The sequence below is a fragment of the Dendrobates tinctorius genome, unplaced genomic scaffold (genome assembly GCF_039654945.1).
Source record: "Dendrobates tinctorius isolate UK_male_01 unplaced genomic scaffold, ASM3965494v1 ptg000194l, whole genome shotgun sequence".
Classification (NCBI taxonomy): Eukaryota; Metazoa; Chordata; class Amphibia; order Anura; family Dendrobatidae; genus Dendrobates; species Dendrobates tinctorius.
The window spans coordinates 2,165,413-2,184,998 of record NW_027361861.1 but is presented as its reverse complement, the minus strand read 5'-3'; the positions used below and the strand labels follow the sequence as shown (position 1 = coordinate 2,184,998).

Genomic DNA, 19,586 nt, shown 5'->3' with positions numbered 1-19,586 from the left:
AATCTTGAAAATGAGGCCCTATCACAATGTCATCCAGTGGCGGATTATAATGAGGTCAATTTGGGCAGTTGCCCCGGGCCCAGTGGGGTTAAGGGGCCCACAGCCCAGGCCAGTAAATTGCCCCATTATAATCCGCCACTGCGCAGGGCCGGATTATAGGCAGGGCAGGCGGGGCTTCAGCCCCGGGGCCCCCACCACAAGAGCTTCTAAGGGGGCCCCCACCACATTCCTGCTGGCTGCTGCAATGGCACTCCATCTTCTCCCCACCTAAAAGTGAGTGACTGTGGGGGCAGCATTATGTGCTCTGCTACCAGCAGCATCTACAAGTAGCGTGAACGCTGATGCTGCTGGTAGCGTGCAAAGGCTTGTGATGAGATCACAGGAGGTAAGGTGTCAGGGCCCCCGATCATGTGACCCCTGTCTCCTCCCCTCCTGTGACCTCATCACAGGTCCTGTGCGCACAGCACAGAGCACTGAGAGCAGCCATGTATGTGGAGTGCGGCTCTGCGGGTGGAGGTCGGTGCTGGAGGCTCCATTATTCTCTATGGGGAGTGTGGCTCTGCGGGTGGAGGTCGGTGCTGGAGGCTCCATTATTCTCTATGTGGAGTGCGGCTCTGCGGGTGGAGGTCGGTGCTGGAGGCTTCATTATTCTCTATGTGGAGTGTGGCTCTGCGGGTGGAGGTCGGTGCTGGAGGCTCCATTATCCTCTATGTGGAGTGCGGCTCTGCGGGTGGAGGTAGGTGCTGGAGGCTCCATTATTCTCTATGTGGAGTGTGGCTCTGCGGGTGGAGGTCAGTGCTGGAGGCCCCATTATTCTCTATGTGGAGTGTGGCTCTGCGGGTGGAGGTCGGTGCTGGAGGCTCCATTATCCTCTATGTGGAGTGCGGCTCTGCGGGTGGAGGTCGGTGCTGGAGGCCCCATTATTCTCTATGTGGAGTGTGGCTCTGCAGGTGGAGGTCGGTGCCGGAGGCTCCATTATTCTCTATGTGGAGTACGGCTCTGCGGGTGGAGGTCGGTGCTGGAGGCTCCATTATTCTCTATGTGGAGTGCAGGTGGAGGTCGGTGCTGGAGGCTCCATTATTCTCTATGTGGAGTGCGGCTCTGCGGGTGGAGGTCGGTGCTGGAGGCTCCATTATTCTCTATGTGGAGTGCGGCTCTGCGGGTGGAGGTCGGTGCTGGAGGCTCCATTATTCTCTATGTGGAGTGGGGCTCTGCAGGTGGAGGTCGGTGCTGGAGGCTCCATTATTCTCTATGTGGAGTGGGGCTCTGCAGGTGGAGGTCGGTGCTGGAGGCTCCATTATTCTCTATGTGGAGTGCGGCTCTGCGGGTGGAGGTCGGTGCTGGAGGCTCCATTATTCTCTATGTGGAGTGTGGCTCTGCGGGTGGAGGTCGGATCTGGAGGCTCCATTATTCTCTATGTGGAGTGCGGCTCTGCGGGTGGAGGTCGGTGCTGGAGGCTCCATTATTCTCTATGTGGAGTGCGGCTCTGCGGATGGAGGTCGGTGCTGGAGGCTCCATTATTCTCTATGTGGAGTGGGGCTCTGCGGGTGGAGGTCGGTGCTGGAGGCTCCATTATTCTCTATGTGGAGTGTGGCTCTGCGGGTGGAGGTCGGTGCTGGAGGCTCCATTATTCTCTATGTGGAGTGGGGCTCTGCAGGTGGAGGTCGGTGCTGGAGGCTCCATTATTCTCTATGTGGAGTGCGGCTCTGCAGGTGGAGGTCGGTGCTGGAGGCTTCATTATTCTCTATGTGGAGTGCGGCTCTGCGGGTGGAGGTCGGTGCTGGAGGCCCCATTATTCTCTATGTAGAGTGTGGCTCTGCGGGTGGAGGTCGGTGCTGGAGGCCCCATTATTCTCTATGTAGAGTGTGGCTCTACGATTCGTGACCCCCGTCACGTGACGAGGGGGGCCCACAGAGTCTGAACTGCCCCGGGCCCTGGCTACCCTTAATCCACCCCTGATGTCATCGCTGTGTTAGACCATGCAGAGCTGCTTCAGTTCATGGTTGACACATACCACAGCTCCTTACCAAGCAGGGGAGGAAAACTTGGCACTCAACTTCTAGAATTTTTTTTTGGATTTTTTAATGCAGCCAGAAAATAATAGACGTTTCGGCCTCACTGGCCTTCATCAGTAACAGACTGCAGTATAGTAGTTAATCGCATTCAGTGTGATAGTAGAAGTGACACCATAGTCACTTTAAATGTGCCTGGTCACGCACTAGGCGATGGGCATGGAGCCTGAATCAAATAGTTCCTGGGTGGATTCCTGGGTGACCAACAGTGGATTCTGGGTCGCTGATGTCTGCACGGCACCCCCACCCACCCAGGTACTATTTGATTCAGGCTCCATCCATGCCCAGCGCCTAGTGCATGACCAGGCACATTTAAAGTGACTATGGTGTCACTTCTATCACACTGAATGCGATTAACTACTATACTGCAGTCTGTTACTGATGAAGGAAGGTGAGGCCGAAACATCTATTATTTTCTGGCTGCATTAAAAAATCCAAAAAAATATTCTAGAAGTTGAGTGCCAAGTTTTCTTTATTATTCATGTATGGTGTGGGACCCTACTTGAGCACCTTCTGAAGTTATGCATACGGTGTTTTTCCTTTACAAGCAGGGGAGGAAGCATAATTAATTTATGATAAGTGAGTATACAGATGAAATAGGAGGGGATCACAGCTTCCTGAGAGTGAGTGTTTCTGCCTCGTCTCCAGTCCTCTGAGCTCATCATCAATCAAGTCAGTGACATAGGAGCTCCAGCTGTAGCTGAGCATATATGTCACTGATTTAATGTATGATGAGCTCACAGGACTGATGATGTGGCAGAAACACTTATTCCAGTGATAAAACAGGCAGATAAATGTGTTACCTCAGAAAGCAACATCTGAAGGCCCCTGGTGTGTTGTTGATGCTACTTATGTTCCCCCCCCCCCCCCCCCCCGGCCTGGAGCTGTGGTATGTGGCAACAATGAACTGGAGCAGCTCTGCAAGGTCAAACACAGCTATTAAACAGTAGATAGCAGGGACACCTATATAAGGTTATCTCAGCACAGAAACAATTTTTTCAACACTTCCAAGTATGGAACGTACAGAGGGGGAAACAAGTATTTGATCACTTGCTGATTTTGTAAGTTTGCCCACTGACAAAGACATGAACAGTCTATAATTTTGTGGCAATAAATCAACTGGGAGAAGCTCAGAAAAAGACAGTAATAGGTAAGTTTGTAACTGTTTTATCTGTCAGAACAAGCTCACTGACAAATTCTCAGGTAAAGGGGTCAGACAGTTTCTCTTGTTAGTGCAGCTTTTTACACAGAATGGCTGATGATAGAGGAGCATGTGACCTGTCCATCAGCCTACTCCAATAGAAAAAAACAGCTTCCTCATGTGAGGTGTATTACAATTGGAGGAAGCTGCACCAACAAGAGAAAGTAGCAGACTGCTTTATCTAAGAATCCATCAATGAGCTTACTGTAACAGTATAACAGGAATGTTTGTAACTCTTATTTGTCTTTTTTTGAGCTCCTCTCAGCTGATTTATTGACACAGACTGCAACAATGTAGAATGTGCTTAGAAACAAAGAGTCTGTAAAAACCAAATGATACAAAAGTTGTAATGAAAACCAATTGTTAATATATCTTTTAACCAAAAACTTATGCATTTAATAAAAAACAATTGCCCCCAAAAGTGGCCATCCCTTTCAGTGTTATCCCATCCCTGTCTATAGTTACTACTAGACTTGAACATATAGGTGTCAAAGGTCCCCATTTCAGACACCTTCTTCTCTATTAGCCAGAGAGAAGTCACTGCAGAATATTTGGTGGGAGCATCTAAATGTTTTTGATTGGATACTTTGTTATACTGATCACTGGCTCTCCTGGATTTATTTAGAAAGGTGATTTTCTGGGTAGTTCAACTTAGACAATAGAGATATGAAACCGTGTAGAACTATTGTTTTTTGCTTTTATTCCAATAGTAACACTTTACCTGAATTTCTTGTAGACTGTCCTCTTCTCTGACATCCTTCTTCTCTAGTCCTTCACCTCGTAGAAGGGCTTCTAGTGTGGTGCCCTCTGACATAACATTGTCTTTCCGTAAAGGAAAGTCTACATCTACAACAAAGGAGAAAATGTATATAAGCAGTCATATTTTCCTTATATAATCCCTCACGAGAAGAAATCTGAACAGTGATTTGCCTTTGTGCAACCAAGCAGCAAGACCTGGATGTTTGTAGGAGGACTAAGGATAATGTCATATAAATCTCAGGTTAGAAAATAATTAGGAGCGGAACTATCATTATCTTAGTACTTATTCTACCATCTAACAGGTGATTTTGTGTTATTTCTAAAGAAAAGCAATTAAAAATATTGTGAAAATTAAAATGTGCCATATTTGGTAGATTTGTATTGATGTCTAAGATTGGGTCAAGGTGGGGGAGGAAATAGTCTCATCTGAATCTGTAAGCTTTATTTAGCGTGACTGCTAAAGTAAGATAATTTAATTGCCTTCTTATCACTTATGACATTACTACTGAAGTGAAATACATCCGTGGAGTAATACTGGGGAATGGCTACTTGGGAAGAGATCTGTACTCTATGGCTCTATTCACTTTTTACACTTTGCCACCAAAGCTGAAAACTGCTGATGAGTAGTGGTGCCAACTGTTAGAGTCTCTCCCACCCCGACTCCCAGATCTGATGTTGATGGCCAATCCTAAAAATAAACGTGCCATCAATACATAGCCATCATACATTGTAAAACACTTGTTTACTATAGTGTTAAAATACACAATTGTGCTAGAATAAAAATGTGCAGTATTTGAAGATACTTTGCTACTGCACACTCACTTTGATACAGTGGGAAAAAAAAAAGAATTTAGTCAGCCACCAATTGTGTAAGTTCTCCCACTTAAAAAGATGAGAGAGGTCTGTAATTGACATCATAGGTAGACCACAACTATGAGAGTCAGAATGAGAAAACAAATCCAGAAAATCATCTTGTCTGATTTGGCAAGATTTATTTTACAAATTATGGTGGAAAATAAGTATTTGGTCATTAACAAAAGTTCATCTCAATATTTTGTCATATATCCTTTGTTGGCAATGACAGAGGCCAAACGTTTTCTGTAAAGGGCCTGTCACACTAAGCGATATCGCAAGCAATATCGCTATAACGTCATTGGTTTTTGTGACGTAGCAGCGATATTGCTAGCGATATCGCTATGTCTGATACTTACCTCCGACCGGCTCCCCCGCTGGTTATCGCTGATCGCGCGAGAACGTCCTGGGCCGTTTCTCGTCGTCAGCTTCCTGCTGGGCTTCCTGTGGCGCCGACGAGCGATGCGTGGACGATGGCGGGAGGACGTCAGGATCGCCTCGTCTGACAGGTAAGTAGCAACCCCCGACCCCTGCTATGTCGCTGGTGAGATCTGCCTGTGTGGCAGCTCACTAGCGACCACTTAGCGATGCACCAGCGATCCTGACCGCGTCATATCGCTGGTCGGGATCGCTGGTGCATCGCTAAGTGTGACACTACCTCTAGTCTTCACAAGGTTGGCACACACTGTGGGTGGTATGTTGGCCCATTCCTCCATGCAGATCTTTTCTAGAGCAGTGATGTTTTGGGCCTGTCGCTGGGCAACACAGATTTTCAAATCCCTTCAAAGTTTTTCTATGGGGTTGAGATCAGGAGACTGGCTAGGCCACTCCAGGACCTTCATAAGCTTCTTACGAAGCCACTCCCTTCATTGCCCTGGCGGTGTGATTGGGATGATTATCATGCTGAAAGACCCATCCACGTTTCATCTTCAATGCCCTAGCTGATGGAAGGAGGTTTGCACTCTAAATTACAGGCCTCTGTAATTACCACATTACTACCCATGATGTCAATTACAGGCCTCTCTCAACTTTTTAAGTAGGAAAACTTGCAGAATTGGTGGCTGACTAAATACTTTTTTTCCCCCACTGTATTTCCTTGCCTTTGACACTGCGGGTTAGTTACTTATTCTCTATCATAACTCTACCTATTTGGTAACACTGGAACTGATAAAACAAACTGCCTCAAGGAATTTGAGGTTGTAGTGCTACATTATGACAGCAGCAAAAGCAGAAAAAGGTGACAGCTATGAATCTGTCCATATTGATGATCTGTCACTATTTTATTACAGCTGCTAGTTGTAAACCGTTGTTTTCATTTTTATGTCAAGTCAATAGTGAACATGAATATAAGCAACTTTTGTATTATATCTGATCAGAGAAATCACTCTCCATTCATGGGTAAAATCTACATTCAAGGAGGACAGATTTTCCCAGTGCTGGGGTAGGAGATGAGAGTTGCCACTGCTAAGATTTAGTGATGACCGAAAGTGATCATTATTCGAGTCTGCCTAGCGTGCCTCAGGTGTGCACAGAGTATCGTGGATGCGCGAGTGAGATGTTTCAAAACAATACTTCCCCTTCTTTTGTCAAAAAACAAAAAACAAAACAGAAGGAGCAACGTCACACTGGTAGGTGCAGTGCCAGCCCAACTTTTCAGCAGTTGTAGTGCTACATGGCTTTACTATGGCTTTTATTGCAATTGTCTCTTCATAGAGGAAGAAGAGTAGAACTACTACAACACCACCTTTTGGAAGTTGCAATCCTAAAAGTCAATAATCGACCCTCTAACGAGCCTTGCCACATGACTTAGGATAAATGTCAAAACCAAAATCTCAATTTGCAGACACTGTATTTTGGGATACAGCCGCCCCTCGTCAGTGCAAAGTGTGAAATCTAGTATAGCTGGGTGAGAGATGTCAAGCCTGGCATGACAAGGTGAGGAGACTTTTATTGCTTTTATTGGCATAAGTGAGCAGCTGCTCCCTCTAGTGTTCAGTAGCAAAAAAGCAAAAAAAAAAAAAGAGAAAACAGTAGTTTGACATTAAATGGCTTCACCCAACCACTAACCATGAGTGAAGAAAAAGTTTTTGTGTCATCATTCATAGTCTCTGAAAAAAAGTCCAAAAAAGCAAAAATTCTGCCGGGGTATGTAAACTTTTGAGCACAAAACTGTAGAACCTATATGCTAGAATCATCCATCAATTTACTCCAGGTTGACAGAATCAGGTACGATGTCTCTGTTTTACTATCCTCAGTAAGATGCAAGGTTGAAGAAGGGAAACCCATTAGTTTCGCTATCAGCAGTAAAATATTCTTACATATAGGTACTGTAATTTCAAGAACAAAACGGTGACAGAGGAAACAAAAGCAGATGGAGCAGCAGGTTCAGCATGTGCAAATTAAGTTCATGACTGAAGTCATTGCACTGTCCTCCAAAGATGGCGCAGGGAGCATACATACAAGCATCTGCCATCTGATTTCGCCACCGCCTGGTGTGACCTGCAAGCCATCGTTTCTAAAGGCACTTTTGCAGGGAACCTGTCGCCATGATGTATCCCTATAAACTCTTCCCAGCACTGTGGCAAGTGAAAACACATTTCTAATCTTACTGCTAGAGTACAGCTACATACCGTACTTAGAAAACTAAATAAAAAAAAAGGTTTGCGCTTCATGGTAAAGCATGTTGCGAATTCTCTGCTGTGGGCAGGGAGTCCATTTTTATTCTGTGCATGGGTCACACTACATTTGGAACAGCCTGTGGATAATTTTAGAAGTGTCATCTACCTAAACCAAGAAAACACAGGCCAGGTTACCGCTGATTTAAACGGAATCTGTCAGCAGGTTTTTGCTATGTAATCAGAGCAGCATAATGTAAGGGCAGAGACCCCAATTCCAGTCACTTACTGGACTGCTTGCTGTAATTTCAATAAAATCAGTATTTTATGAGCAAGAGATTACTGGAGGACTATGTGTCTCGTGCCTCCTAGTCAACTGATCTGTGTAACGACACCACCGATTAGCAGCTTTCTGTCAATTGGTACAATACAGTGTACACATAAAGCAGCCAATCAGTGGTGGGGGAGGGGTTATACACAGCTCACCATTCCAAGCTCTGCTAGATCTGCAGCAGAGAAAACTGATTGTGACTCATCGCTGGAGTCAAGGTTTGAGCTAAACAAGCATTTTTCTGTCCATATGTTTGGAAGGTGAACCGAATGGCATTGTGGGCTGAATTTGACCTCAGGGCCACATGTTGCACCCCTGTTTTAGAAGAAAGGAGATATGTGTTACAGACTCAGCTGTCAGACAAGCTTTTTGCAGCCAACTACGAACAGTATTGTAGAAGCTATAGAAGTCAAAGGGTCTAGAAGTTTTCAGGAAACACATTGCAAAAAAATTATTTTCAGGTCAAAATAACCGTATTTGAGAAAAACAAAAACCATCAAAAAGTATCCACACGCTTGAAGAACGTTACTAAAAAGTGAAGAACCTGCATAAAAACACAATTACTGATTGCCATTATTAGAGCTTGTGCACACCGCAGAGCCTGCGAGCAATACATGCAAGTTTCAGAGGTATTCTCTCCTAGGAAGGAAGCATTTTCTGCTATTTGTGTATGTCTTTATGTAGTATTATTATTATTGTAGAGCCATTTATTCCATGACGCTTTACATGTGAGATGGGGTATACATAGTAAAAACGAGTAAAGTAATCTTAAACAATACAAGTCATGACTGGTACAGGAGGAGAGAGTATCCTGCCCGTGAGGGCTCACAATCTACAAGGGATGGGTGAGGATACAGTAGGCGAGGGTAGAGCTGGTGGTGCAGTGGCTTTGTCGAATGGTGGTTACTGCAGGTTGTAGGCTTGTCGGAAGAGGTAGGTCTTCGGGTTCTTTTTGAAGGTTTCCACAGTAGGAGAAAGCCTGATATTTTATGGTCGAAATTTATAAAGTAGGGGTGATGCGCGGGAGAAATCCTGATTGTGGGAAGAGGAGATAAGAGGGGAGTAGAGAAGGAGATCTTGTGAGGATTGGAGGTTGCATGCAGGTAAGTACCGGGAGACAAGTTCACAGATGTATGGAGGACTCAGGTTGTGGATGGCTTTCTATGTCATGGTTAGGGTTTTGAACTGGAGTCTTTGGGTAATGGGGAGCCAGAGCAGGGAAGAGGCTGGGGAATAGCGGGGGGACAGGTGTTTTAGTTGAGGAGCAAAGTTCAGAATAGATTGGAGGGGTGCGAGAGTGTTAGAGGGGAGGCCACAGAGCAGGAGGTTGCAGTAGTCAAGGTGGGAGTTGAGGTCATGGACTAGGGTTTTTTGATTTGTGGTTGAGGAATGTACGGATCCGTGAAATGCTTTTGAGTTCAAGTCGCCAGGAAGTGGAAACCGCTTTGATATGTGGTTTGAAAGAGAGATCCGTGTCAAGGATTACCCCGAGGTAGCAAACTTGTGGACTGGGGAGAGTGAGAAGCCATTTACTTTAATGGATAGGTCTGTTAGGGGGGTTGTGTTATGAATGGGTCACCGAGGAAGAAGGCAGGCCAAGGCTAAGCCACAGAAAACCACAGAGATTGGAAACTAAGCGATTGCAGACCCCTGATCCTGTCCACACAACTAGCAGTAGCTGTGGAGCGTACCTATGATAATCCTAGATTCCTCAGCACAGCCAGAGAGCTAACTAAGCCTAAAGCAAAAAAGGGGAAATCTAAACTGCCCCGGAGCAGACCCCAAAGGAATAGATAGCCTCCAACCAAATATTGTCGGTGAGACAAGATGAAAACACAAACGCAGGCAGAAAATAGATTGAGCAAACGATGGGGCCCACACTGACTAGACAGGACAGGAAAGACACTAAGTAAAAAAAGGAGAGAAGCCAGCGCTGCTTGTGGTCAGAACGCAATACATAAAGTGCATATGCACATATTAATTTCTAGCTGTATTCAAAATGAGATATTTGGCAAAAGATTGATCAATCATTTGAGCCACCCCGCTGTGCCAAGGCAATCTTATGTGGGGCAGTCCTACTCTACGTTTTTTTATATTCGCTGTGCCATTGCGGCCTCCTAAATGCATTAAAAGCAAGACCATATTGAATGCAATCTGTACCTGAAACATTTCTGAATCACTCCCATGGAACCAGAAAGAGCAAGTGCAGATAAAGGCCAACCACGTCTGGATATAGACATCTCAGATTTAACCTCCACACCTGCCTGACTAGCAAACACAGATGAAGGGCCATACAGGTCCAGATACAGGTGCATAACTAAATAGAGCTTGGGGCAGGGCAGGGCTGCTGTGTGTGCACAGCAGCCTAGATCAATCACAGTGAACACAGAAGAAACGGCAAACATAACCCAGCGCGCACGGCAATAGTGGTAACCAACATCAAGTAAAAAAAGGAGAGAAGCCAGCACTGCTTGTGGTCAGAACGCAATACATAAAGTGCATATGCACATATTAATTTCTAGCTGTATTCAAAATGAGATATTTGGCAAAAAATTGATCAATCATTTGAGCCACCCCGCCGCGCCAAGGCAATCTTATGTGGGGCAGTCCTACTCTATGTTTTTTATATTCGCTGTACCATTGCGGCCTCCTAAATGCATTAAAAGCAAGACCATATTGAATGCAATCTGTACCTGAAACATTTCTGAATCACTCCCATGGAGCCAGAAAGAGCAAGTGCAGATAAAGGCCAACCAGGTCTGGATATAGACATCTCATGTTTAACCTCCACACCTGCCTGACCAGCAAACACAGATGAAGGGCGATACAGGTCCAGATACAGGTGCATAATTAAATAGAGCTTGGGTTATGTTTGCCGTTTTTTCTGGTACCAAAAATACCTGGATGACCAGCCAACGCAGAGCAATGAATTTCAAGCATTACTCTTTTCCTCCACTGGTCAGGGACATACAATTTTCCCATAGGGCAACGTTCAGGTTTGTCATCCTGAAATTCCTCCAGGGAACGTCTCAAATCGGGTGAGATGGCGTAAAGAACTACACCCTCATTTAGAATGGTAGTAGGTTCGGTCACATCAAGAGAATCCGCAAAGAAACTCCTAGAAAGGGCGTCCGCCTTAACATTCTTAGTGCCCGAAAGAAAAGAGACTACAAAATTAAAACGCGTGGAAAACAAGGCCCACCTAGCCTGTCTAAGATTCAAGCGTTTGGCTGATTCAAGATAAATCAAATTCTTGTGGTCGGTGAGGACCACAACTTGATGTCTAGCTCCCTCCAACCAATGTCTCCACATTTCATGGCCAACAATTCCCGATTCCCCACGTCATCGTTACGTTCAGATGGGGAGAATTTTCGAGAAAAGAAGGCACAGGGATTCATCTTAAAAGTCACCGGATCTCTTTGGGACAAAACGGCTCCTGCACCAATCTCAGAAGCATCTACCTCCACCTGAAATGGGAGTGAGGCATCAGGTTGCCGTAGAACCGGAGCAGAAGTGAATCTCCGCTGGAGCTCCTGAAATGCCAAAACTGCCTCTGGAGACCAATTCACCACATCAGTGCCCTTTTTGGTCAAATCAGTCAGTGGTTTAACAATACCAGAAAAATTACTTATAAATTTATAGTAGAAATTAGCAAAACCCAAAAACTTCTGGAGAGCCTTCAAAGAAGTGGTCTGAACCCAATCATAAATGGCCTGTATCTTGGCCGGGTCCATTTCAATAGCAGACGGGGACAAAATGAATCCCAAAAATGAAATCCTCAGTACACCAAAGAGGCACCTCGATCCCTTAACATACAGAGAATTTTCCCTCAAAATCCGGAACACAGTCCTGACATGTTCCACATGAGAATCCCAATCACTGGAAAAGATCAAAATATCATCCAGATAAATGATCAAAAACTTATCCACAAAGTCCCGGAAAATATCGTTTATAAAAGACTGGAAGACAGAAGGGGCATTAGTGAGCCCAAAAGGCATCACCAGGTACTCAAAATGTCCCTCCGGAGTATTAAACATTACCTTCCATTCATCCCCGTGCTTGATACGAATAAGATTATACGCCCCCTGAGGTCAAGCTTTGTAAACTAACAGGCACTTTTAACTCTGGAAAATAAATCAGAAATCAGGGGTAACGGGTACTGATATTTAACAGTGATTTTGTTAAGGGAACGATAGTCAATAAATGGCCTTAATGAACCATCTTTCTTGGCCACAAAAAAAACCCAGCACCTAAAGGTGAAGAGGATGGTCTAATATGACCCTTCTTCAACGACTCCTTGATATACTGTAAGATCGCATAGCATCATGTTCGGGTACCGATAATTTGAAAAGCCGACCCTAGGGAAATTTACACCCGGGCATTAACTCAATTGCACAGTCATAACTCCTATGAGAAGGCAAAGACGCAGACTTAGGCCGGAGTCACACTGGCGAGGAATACGGGTGCGTGAGAGGCGCAAAAAGCACGCATTAGACACGGACCAATGATTCTCTATGGGGTCACTCGCACCAGGCGTATATTTCTCCTCAGTATCCTACGCTCCGTGCCACTCGCAGCATGCTGCGATTGTCAGCGTACTACACCCGTAATACGCCAATGCAAGTCTATGGGTGCGCAAAAAATACAGATGACACACGGAGCACACATGTGACCTGCGAGAAATACGCACCACGTGTCTTTTAGCAAAGCCGGCAATTCAGTGCACGATACAGTAAACTCACACTGACTGTTTTAATAAAGAAATGAAAGAATAGATATAGACACATAGAATACATATATATATATATATATATATATATGCATTCTATGTGTCTATATCTATTCTTTCATTTCTTTATTAAAACTGTCATAGGGCTCCATTTTATGTCCATTTTGCAAGCCTGCGAGAAAATCTCACCATACGGATGCCATACGGATTACATACGGATGCTGACATGCGCAAAATACGCGACCACACCTTGATTACGGATAACATACGGAGCACTGTTTAGGGGTCTGTCATCCGTAGTACGCATGTAAAATACTGACCGTATTTTGCGCAGGTTAGTGTGACTCCAGCCTTACTCTCACTGAATACATCAGAAAAATCAGCCAAATAGTCAGGAATATCATGAGACTGGGAGGAGGTGGAGAAAACAGGAGTGTCACTAAGAACACTGACAACCCCAACTCACCACAGACACAGATTTCCAATCTAAAACAGGATTATCAGTTTGCAACCAAGGAAAACCCAGAACAATAGTATCATGCAAATTGTGCAACAACAAAAATTTACAATTTTCTTGGTGGTCCGGGGCGACCCGCATTATCACCTGGGTCCAAAACTGGGGTTTATTCTCCGCCAAAGGAGTAGCATCAATGCCCCTCAAAGGGATAGGAGTCCGCAGGGGTATCATGGGAAAACCACAATGTTTAGCAAAGTCCAAATCCATCAGATTCAAAGCTGCTCCTGAATCAACAAAAGCCTTAGCGGAAAATGTAGACAAGGAGCAGATCAGGGTAATTGCCAAAAGGAACTTAGGCTGTACACTGCCCACCACAAATGTGTGAGCAAAACGCTTTTCACGTTTAGGGCAGACAGCAATAGTCCCCACAGAAAAAACACAACTTATTACGCCTTCTAAACTCCTAACGTTGCGCCCTAGACAAAACCCTATCGCATTGCATGGGTTCAGAAGTTCGTTCGAAAGGCGGCAACGCCTCTCGTGTAGTTTTACGTTCACGTAAACGCCGATCAATTTGAATGGCCAATGACAGAGTCGTCAAGACCAGAGGGAACAGGAAAACCCACCATAACATCTTTTACGGTTTCTGCCAAACCCTTCCGAAAGAGAGCTGCTAGGGAATCGTCATTCCATTTAGTAAGGACCGCCCACTTTTGGAATTTTTGACAATGCCAATAAGGTTTTCTGAGCTTGATCAATAGCATTAGGTTCATCATACAACAACCCCAAGGCTTGAAAAAACGCGTCCACATTAGCCAGAATAGGATTTCCGGGTGTCAAAGAAAAGGCCCAATCCTGAGGATCGCCGCAGCAGGGAGATGACAATTTTAACCTGCTGCACAGAGCTCCCCGATGAGTTAGGTTTCAAAGCAAAAAGTAGTTTACAATTATTCTTAAAATTCAAAAATTTAGACCGATCCCCAGAAAACACATCAGGAGTAAGGATTTTTGGTTCAACAGCAGATGATTGAGCGAGGTAGGCAGAAATTCCCCGCACTTCAGCAGGGAGCTACTCAACATGATCAGACAATTGCTTAGTCTCCATTTAGACAAAAAATCTCCTCCTATGGCCCCAGAAAAAAAAAAAGAGGAAAAAATATATATAAAAAAAAAAAATCGCAGTTACTTACCGATAATGGTATTTCTCTGATCCCATGACGGCACCACGGAGAGAGAGGGATCCGCCCTCAGAGACAGGAAACCTACAGATGAAAAAGGCGGTACCTCTCTCCCATATCAGTTGGTTTACAGAACTTTACACAGAACTTACAGCTGCAACTCAAATGGCTATAAAAATCCAAAATTAATCAAATTAAGCTTAATAGAGGCACCGCGTGGCTAAATACTAAGGCTAATTAACTCACTCTAATGTGCACACCTGTGTGTGAAAGGGAGGGGATGTACGGGTGCCGTCATGGGATCAGAAAAATACCGTTATCGGTAAGTAACTACGATTTTATCTTACCCCCATGACGGCACCACGGAGAGAATTACAAAGATTGTACACCTAGGGAGGGACCACCGCCTCCAGAACCCTTTTCCCAAAGGTGAGATCTGAAGAGGAGGTCAAGTCTAGACGGTAATGTTTGAAAAATGTAGAGGGGGAAGACCAAGTGGCAGCTCTACATATCTGGTCTAATGAAGCCCCGACTTTCTCCGCCCATGATGACGCCACTGCCCTGGTTGAATGGGCCCTTACGTCCTCCGGGATGGCCGCCCCGCAAGAGGAGTAGGATAGGGTGATGGCCTCTCTTATCCATCTCACCAGTGTGACCTTCAATGCCTTTTGACCCTTCCGTGGACCCTCTTTTGTTTTGTTCTTGGGATTGGGACAGAAGGAGGGTAAGGAGATCTCCTGGGTCCTATGAAACTGTGATGGAACCTTGGGGAGATAGGCCGGGTCGGTTTTGAGAATTACCCTACCATCCAGTACTTGAGTGAAGGGTGAGTGGGCAGATAAAACTTGCATATCAGTAATGCGACAGGCAGAAGTTAAGGCTACGAGGAGGGAGGTCTTAAGGGACAATATTTTTAGGGGAGCTTCCTCTAGGGGTTCGAAGGGAGAGTTGGTCAGTGTGTTTAACACTAGGTTTAGATCCCGGGGGGGTGCGTAGAGGGATCGGCCTGGATCTACTTCAGGCTCTCATGAATCTCCTAACCCACCGATTTCTGGCTAAGTCATGGTTATACAAAGCTTCTAAAGCCACCACCTGTACTTTCAAGGTGCTGGTAGCTAACCCCTTTTCCAGCTCCCCTGTAGGAATTCCATCTTCACTGCCTCTCCCCACTCACCCTCAAGGCCCGCCGACCCCGGTGGTGGTGCTTCGGGGGAAGCCAGCACATGGCCCCGACCCAGCCGAGGCAGGGAGCCCCACTGCCTGTTACCGCACTGGATCGGTCACCGGCATCCCGCGTCGATCTGCAGGTACGTGCTGCTGTAGGTTCCCCATCAGGGATAGGAAACCAACTGATGTGGGAGAGAGGTCCCGCCTTTTTCATCTGTAGGTTTCCTGTCCCTGAGGGTAGATCCCTCTCTCTCCGTGGTGCCGTCATGGAGGAAAGAGAAATTCTGACACTTTTTTTTTTTTTAATTCTTTCCTTCTTTAGAGTACCCTAGAGTCTACAGTTAGGTTGGTGATTTTTTTATGAATGGGTCACCGAGGAGGATAGCAGGCCCAGGCTAAGCCACAGAAAACCAGAGAGGTTGGAAACTAAGCGGATTGCAGACCCCTGATCCTGTCCACACAACTAGCAGTAGCCGTGGAGCATACCTACGATGATCCTAGATGCCTCTGCACAGCCAGAGAGCTAAGCCTAAAGCAAGAAAGGGGAAATCTAAACTGCCCCGGAGCAGACCCCAAAGGAATAGATAGCCCCCAAACATATATTGTCAGTGAGACAAGATGAAAACACAAACGCAGGCAGAAAAATAGACTGAGCAAACGATGGGGCCCACACTGACTAGACAGGACAGGAAAGGAAAGACACTGTCTGCAATCACGCAAAAAACCCTGCAAAAAGTCCAACACGTCTGATGCACAAAAAACACCGAAGTCACACAACTTCGCCCCCACTATATCAGCACTCTGGTATATTCTGAAAGCAAAGCAAAAAGAGACCAATATAACAGGGGACAAAACAACACTGGCACAAGCAGTAACATATGGGCGGTGATTCAGCACAGCCCCAGCCGGAGCTGGCTGACCCGCACAAAGCTGAGATAGACAAAACCAGATCAAATGCAAACAGAATAGCAAATGGACCACTTAGCTGAACCATGCAGGGAAAGAGCAGCAGACATCAGACCTCAGAAGGCACAGGAAGAAAATCACCAGCAGGGATAGAGGGAGTCAGCTGTCTTAAATCCCAATCAGAAACCCCAGATCTCCAATCGTCTTCCTCATTATCAGGTTGCAAGCCTCTGTCAATCAGATCAGCTCCACTACCTCCAGTAACCACCAGAGGGAGCCCAGAAAGAGAACTCGCAACCCCCCGTCAATCTGACCAGCTCCACTACCTTCAGTAATCACCAGAGGGAAGCCAGAGAGAGAATTCACAACAGGGTTGAGTGAGATGGGGGAAAGCTGATGAATTCTATTTTATCCATATTATGTTTTAGAAATCTTGCGGAGAAGGATGAAATAGAAGACAGACATTGTGGGATACTGGTTAGTAGGGAGGTGATATCTGGTCCAGAGATGTAGATCTGTGTGTCATCAGCATAGAGATGATACTGAAAGCCGTGAGATTTTATGAGCTGTCCTAGGCCAAAGGTGTAAATGGAAAAGAGCAGGGGCCCTAGGACTGAACCTTGCAGAGATCCGACAGATGGAGGACGAGGTGAGAAGGTGGTGTGCGAGTGGGAGACGCTGAATGTCCGGTCTGTTAGGTATGACGAGATCCAAGATAGGGCCAAGTCTGTGATGCCAAGAGATGAGAGGGTCTGTAGTAATAGGGAATTGTCCACACGGTGTCAAAGGCAGAGAACAGGTTCAGGAGTAGGAGGATAGAGTAGTGTCGTTTGGCCTTGGCGGTTAATAGGTCGTTGGTGACCTTAGGGCAGTTTCAGTGGAGTGGTGCAGCCGGAAACCAGATTGTAATCGGTCGAAGAAGGAGCAAGAAGAGAGGTGGGCGGACAGTTCAAGATGGACGTGTTGTTCCAGTAGTTTTGAGGCATAGGGGAGAAGTGATGTAGAGCGATAGCTAGATATAGAGGATGAGTCAAGAGAGGGCTTTTTGAGGATAGGTTTGATTGAGGCATGATTAAAGCTTGAGGGGAAAACACCAGTTGTTAGTGATAGGTTGAAGAGATGGGTTAGGGTTGGGATGAAGACTGTGGTGAGGTTTGGGGTGAAGTGGGATGGGATTGGGTCAAGTGCACAGGTGGTGAGATGTATGTATGTTATTGATTTCTATGTGGCCTTTGACATGTCGTCTTATGGCCATGTTTATTACTCCACATCAGATGTAATAAAGAAATGTCTCAAGAGAATTTTTAGGAAGGATGCGTGAGAGCAGGCGTGGACAATATCATTGGTGCAGCTGCATAGTGGCCAAGGGTTAAGAGGTCCCACTACCACCTCCAAAACAGCTTCTGTCAGAACCATTGGACTGCCAATACGGTATATTGTTTTTGCACAGGGACCCTTTCTGTCTTTGTTTTTCTACTCTGTGAGAGCCAATATGTCCAGTGGTATTAGGCAGTGTGGGTGAGTGAAGGGAAATAATTGACAGGTATCTCGTGGATGGTGAGCATTTAGAACATAATCTCACTTGCATGTCTTAAAATATATGAAAATTCTTTGTTGCTTTTATCATTTCCGTCTCCTTTATACATAAGGTATACTACTGGATAAATGTGCACAATGCAGATAGTGAGTGAGCTTGGAGCGCTTATATTTTCATTTTTTTTTTTTTTTTAAGCAACCTTAATATATAGGACCTCACAGATCTTGGTGTGTTTTTGGGACCAAGCTTTAAATTGAAAAACAAGGATCCATGGAGGTAAAATCACTGAAGAATAAATTAGGAACTAGGTTGGACTCCTTTTGTTCTATCAATAAAGTGGACGAGGGAGGGAAGCGGCTGCGGAGACTAGAAGATTGATCACTACTGATGCACACTCAGCACAGTGATCAATAGTGGCTCCCTCTCCTCATCTGCCCTGGGAAGCGTCCAATCTCCAGGCTGTGCCGGCTGACATGCCATTTATAAAACACAGCAGCTGCAAGAGCACGGGCTCCAGCACTTTTTTTTTTTTTTATAGAAGAACACGTATATTTTGTGTGCACCTGGCAGCTGGAATTATGCTGTAGAAATTGAGTATAAAGTGAATGTTACATACATCGCAAAGATGCACAAATACAGTGTCAGCAGCATAAGATGTTTATAACCTGTGTTCAATTGTAACTCTGTGCTAGATCTACATCTATACTACCACATTGATTACAACAAAATATATAGATATAGCATAGGCTGCACTAAGGTTACCACTGCATTTGGGAGAAACTGCACACAAAAAATTCAGCAGAATTGATCTCACGAAAAAAAAAAAAAAGCTGTGTGATTATGACCAGCTTGCTTAGAATCTTAATTACTTTGCATTTAGTGTATTCCATCGGTTTAGTTGAATCATTTTATCTGCATTCAGGAAAAAAGCTGTGTTGTCAAGGTCACAATGGCCTTATGCCACAAGCATTAGCCCGGCCATGGCTGGCTCTTCAGCCCTCAGCTCTGTGGCACAGGATTGGATACATAAATCCTTCAGTACTGATGCAGCTACTGCATATTGAACAAGGTCCAGCAGGAGGAACCACATTAATTGCAACATGAATGAGAAAGAAGAGATACAGAGAACAATTTGTTTAACCCTTTCGCAGCACAGCAACACAAAATGATTTGTGTGTGTGTCGCTCGCACTGGGTATCTGCCGTAAAATACAGATGACACACTGCAGCACTGGCTAGGATCTACGTTAACTTTGATCCTGGCTATATAATCTCTCATATGCTGTCAGTACTTGTGTAAACACATCTGTGATCCACTGATGAAATTGCGGGGTACCGATAGTGTCGGACTGGCCCACCAGTAACATTGACTTAGGGGGCCCACTTTTCACCTGCATACAAATATTACACTATACTTGTTCATAAATTCACCTATATCTCTATATAACAATAAAATGGGTAGTTTGGTTAATGAATGATGAGATGCTGCTTTTTTTTCTGGACAGGGTGAATTAAGTGAATTATGCCAAGTACTGCCCATACAGTGGGGTTGGGGGCCCAGATCTAGACAGGGGCCCACAGAGGGATTCCCTGTTCCCCTATGGGCCACTCCAAGCCTGCCGATAGACCCCCTGCCACCATGACAACCTAACGATGGCCTCCACGTCTGCCATGAAAAAAAAAGTATTTTGCCCCTTTGATGCATATGTAATACATTATAATTACAAAATAGAAATAAATGTATACTTTACACAGTCTTATTATGGAGTGAAAACTTTTTTTC

At 45.2% G+C, this 19,586-nt stretch overlaps 1 protein-coding gene across 12 annotated transcripts in view; it reads right to left on the bottom strand.

The window, feature by feature from the left end:
* The window catches only part of DPF3 (double PHD fingers 3), a 474,508-nt gene that overhangs the window by 115,946 nt on the left and 338,976 nt on the right, over positions 1-19,586 (bottom strand). For all 12 annotated transcript variants that reach the window (XR_012221569.1, XM_073552705.1, XM_073552706.1 and 9 more), the window contains one exon: positions 3,995-4,119. Coding sequence is in view for 11 of the 12 variants with exons in the window: in XM_073552705.1 (XP_073408806.1) it covers positions 3,995-4,119 (125 nt within the window). In the remaining variant the exon portion in view is untranslated. The remainder of the gene's footprint in view (positions 1-3,994; positions 4,120-19,586) is intronic.